At 54.4% G+C, this 4,160-nt stretch overlaps 1 protein-coding gene across 1 annotated transcript; it reads right to left on the reverse strand.

Annotated features, from left to right (window-relative positions):
* Positions 1-1,530: 1,530 nt before the first annotated feature.
* On the reverse strand, positions 1,531-3,540 carry LOC119367142 (early nodulin-75-like). Its single transcript, XM_037632745.1, has 2 exons — positions 3,429-3,540; positions 1,531-3,315 (listed from the first exon to the last, which is right to left on the reverse strand). The coding sequence occupies exons 1-2, from the start codon at positions 3,538-3,540 to the stop codon at positions 1,658-1,660; spliced, it is 1,770 nt and encodes a 589-aa protein (XP_037488642.1). The 3' UTR covers positions 1,531-1,657.
* Positions 3,541-4,160: the final 620 nt, after the last annotated feature.

Raw genomic sequence — 4,160 nt, forward strand, 5'->3', positions numbered from 1 at the left:
AAAAACTCCAACCTTTGGATCTATCCCATGAAAAGCATATGAAATCGAAGCACTAACCCCATGATTTTGGCACTTGTAGAAGACCCAGCCGTCGTGCTTCTCAGTGGTGGAGATGTACATGTGCACCTTCTTCTCCTTGTAGCCTCCACAGCGGATCAGCAGCAGCGCCAACGCCCGCCGGCGGATAGCAGAGGAGGACGAGCTTGCGACAGACATGACCGCCAGAGCTTGCGGGGGAAAGCAGCAGAGGAGGATGAGCTTGCGGCAGCCCGATTCGACGGCGGCGACGGTGGTGGCGGAGCAGAGCGACAGAAGTGGAGGGGGCGAGGGGGTTAAGGATTTGAGATGGGCGCTGCGGGTTAGGGATTTGAGAGAGAGAGAGAGATTGGGGATTTTGGTTCTTTTACAAAAAAAAACCTCCATGAATCATTGGCCAAATGAGGGAGCACTGCGTGGCGGTCAACAGTTGGTAAAACTAGGCATGTACGCACCGCATACGCGCTATAGTGACTGTATTTTCATGTCCTGTCGTATTCAGTGGCCGTGACAAGCGTATTTCAAAGTTGGGTGACCGTATCATGCTTTCGACGCAATTACAGTGACCGTGGGTGTATTTATCTCTTTTCCTTTCTTAAGAGAGAAAATTTGTTTGACATGATCCCAATTATCATCTGGTTTGATGATGTTTCGAGAGTTCCTAGTCTGCTTTTTTTCATAGCTTTCATATATATAGTCAATAAACTACTCCCTTCGTTCCTAAATATTTGTCTTTCTAGAGATTCAACAAGTGACTATATACAGAGCAAAATGAGTGAATCTACACTCTAAAATACGTCTATATACATCCGTATGTGGTAGTTATTTGAAATCTCTAAAAGGACAAATATTTAGGAATAGAGAGAGTATTTCACTAACTGGACGTACACCTTTTTAATTTGCTTCTACTAATTCTGAGTTGCCTATTTTCCACCATTAATCTAGGTAAGTTATCGCACATTAGCCATACAATTGATTCTTTAAAGTTCATTTTGAGGTAAATATTACTCCCTCCATTCCCAAATGTAAGATGTTCTAATTTTTTCTGATCAGATGTAGACACGTTTTAGTGTTTGTTTATTCATTTTAGCCTGTATATAGTCCATATTGACATATCCAAAACATCTGATATTTATGAATGAAGAGAGGAGAGCACTTTGCCAAAAAGAAGTTTTATGTTAAAACATCTTAAGATGTTGATTGTTGGATTAATCCGTAGAGAAGATAGCCAAGATAAATCATGCAACTTATAAATAGACACATTCCAATTTTGCCATGACACGAGAACGAAGGGGAAGCATAATAAACAATCAATGAGACATGTGAAAGGACTTTCTCACGGGCGCGCGCGAGATAGGCACGCCCACTGAGACATGACATATGTAATGTTTTATTTTGTGTGCGATCAATATTCTTCTTCATCCTCTCAAGCCTAAATCCTGGCTCAGCTCCTTTGCCAAGTTTCAAGTGGATGCCCCCCGCTACAAATCCTCTCCCAAATTTCCTTGTTTCATGGATTAAAGGAAAACAATTTGATACCAAGAAAAATCAAACAAAAATCAGTTCTATACAAGTATACAACATGGGTTACACAGTGGCGCGAACCGAACCACATCAATAATCAACCCCCGCCCTGTTGCCGCCGTCTCTTGGCCGCGAGCACTGCGAGAGCGAGCAAGATCACGGCAGGAGCAACCACCATGCCGAACGGGAACCTGCCACGCCGCCTGCGCCTCCGTCGTCCTTTCCCGCCACTGCGTCGCTTGCCCTTGCGGCCGCCCCCGTCGCCGTTCTCCTCACCATCAGTGCTACCATCCGATTCGTCGCTGCCATCAGATGATTTTGCCTCTGCTGGTGCACTAGGTGGCTCCTGGACTGGTGTTGGGGCCGCGGGTTGTGGCTCCTGCACGGGCGGCGGTTCCACGTGGCGTGGCTCCTCAACCGGTAGTGGCTCCTCCATGGGTGGCGGTTTCATGGGCGGGTCGACCGCTGCTGGAGGATCCTCGGCGGGTGGTGGCTCCTCAACTGGTGGTGGGTCCATCGGCGGCTCTTTGGCAGGTGGCTCCTCCATGGGTGGGTCGACCGGCACCGGAGGGTCCTCAGCAGGTGGTGGCTCCTCAACCAGTGGTGGGTCCACCGGTGGCTCCTCCATTGGTGGCGGTTCCACGGGCGGGTCCACCGGCGTCGGAGGATCCTCAGCGGGTGGTGGCTCTTCAACCGGTGGTGGGTCCATCGGCGGCTCCTCCATAGGTAGTGGTTCCATGGGTGGTGGCTCCTCAGCTGGTGGTGGGTCCACTGGCGGCTCCTCCATAGGTGGCGGTTCCACGGGTGGTGGCTCCTCAACCGGTGGTGGGTCCACCAGTGGCTCTTCGGTGGGTGGCGGTTCCACTGGTGGGTCGACCGGCTCCGGAGGCTCCTCGGTGGGCGGTGGCTCCTCAACCGATGGCTCTTCGGCGGGTGGGTCTACGGCAGGTGGTGGTTTGGGCTCCTCGATGACGTCGGGTGGTGTCTCGACCGGTGGCTGCCGGGGCTCCGGCTCGAACTCTACGTCGCACGGGATGTCGACCGCCGGCTCTTCCACGTCGTCAGCCGGTAGGTCGGACCCGAGCACTTCGATCGGCGTCTCCACCGGCAGCTCAGTGCACACCGGGACGTCGAACACGACGTCACACTCGATGTCGAGCACCGGAGGCTCTTCCTCCTCCTCGACCTCCACCGGCGTCTCCACCGCCACGTCCGTGATTATGGGATCTGGCCCATGAATCTCCACGAGCGTCTCCACGGGCACGTCCTCCTGTATCTCCACGGGCGTCTCCACCGGCAAGTCTCGAGGCGGCTCGGGCTCGGACCCCGACGAATCGCCGTCGACGTCGACCCACTCCTCCTGCTCCAGCTCGAGGCTAGCCGACGACCACCGGTCGTCGAGCTCCACCTCCGTCCCGTCTGACGACGCGCACTCGTAGTCCGTGCTCTCGACGTCGACGCGTGCCTCGTCGTCCGGCGGGGAGCCCTGCAGCTGCCCCAGCTTGGGCATGATGATGACGAGCAGCTCGTCGTCCTCCTCGAACCCGACGGAGACCCGGCCCACGTCGGCGCCGGCCGGCACGTCGAACACTCGGCGGAAACCCTCCACCGCCCGCCGGTGCGCCACCCGCAGCCGCGTCCCGGCACGCTCTGCCTCCACGGCGAGCCCGGCACCGTCCTTCCGCGCGCCCACGTCGACGCGGATCTCCCTGCCGCCGTCGCCGACGCGGACCTCGATCGCATCCTTGTCATACCCTGCACGCACGCAAGAACGTCACCACCAACTCACCCGTGCCCGCATCAATGGCACACCAAACAGGCAAACACGGTCGGTGCAGTGCAACGGCGAGGATGCATGCTTGGCTTACCTGGGAGGTGGGCGAGGACGAGGAAGGCGTCGTCGGTCTCGGTGGTGGTGAAGGCGAAGTCCTCGCCGGCGACGGCCGGGCGGGTCTCTTGCAGGGCGAGGTCGAGGTCCATGGCCTGGCTCGTAGAGCATCATCTGCAGTGGGAAGCTGGTTTCGTGTCGATCCAATAAACGTCGCGGCGCTCTGTACGTCAAATCCTAAGTGCACACTGCGCGCGTGTGCACGGACGCCGGACATGACAGGTAACTTAGGATTGGACGTAGGGTCCGATGCTTGGGATGCACGTATGTGTTGTTCCTTGGCGACATGGGTTTGCCGGAGATGCTTGTGCTTTGGCCCACTGACAAGGGAAACGAAGGACAACGCACTTGAGAAAGAGAAGTTCGTTCCCTTCTTTCTCTTCTGATTCTATTCTTCTAGAACTACTTGGAGAACACGGCTCTGGCTTTTTTTCTTTTAGAAGATCAACTCACTATGTTTTTTTTTGCAAGATCAAAAGGTTTTATTCCATTATGGTAGAGCTACAATCTTTGGGCAAGAGATACCCAATACATGGGGACCCTTTGCCGAGCCACGCAGCCGTAGCTCGCTCAGAGCGACTATAGCTTGCCAGGCAATCTGCAACACTATTCGGTGACCTATGAAGTTTCTGCGGAACAAAAACCCTATCTATCATTAGAGCATTAATTTCAGCCAGCAACTGACCATACACCAAACGATCTAAACTAGATT

This window comes from Triticum dicoccoides, chromosome 2B, assembly GCF_002162155.2.
Source record: "Triticum dicoccoides isolate Atlit2015 ecotype Zavitan chromosome 2B, WEW_v2.0, whole genome shotgun sequence".
NCBI lineage: Eukaryota > Viridiplantae > Streptophyta > Magnoliopsida > Poales > Poaceae > Triticum > Triticum dicoccoides.

Bases quoted from the DNA above. Each gene is read 5' to 3' on its own strand.
- LOC119367142 (XM_037632745.1), bottom strand. From the start codon at position 3,540: ATGGACCTCGACCTCGCCCTGCAAGAGACCCGCCCGGCCGTCGCCGGC. The intron at 3,316-3,428 runs GTAAGCCAAGCA...GCGTGCGTGCAG, and splicing joins CGTCCTCGCCCACCTCCCAG to GGTATGACAAGGATGCGATC.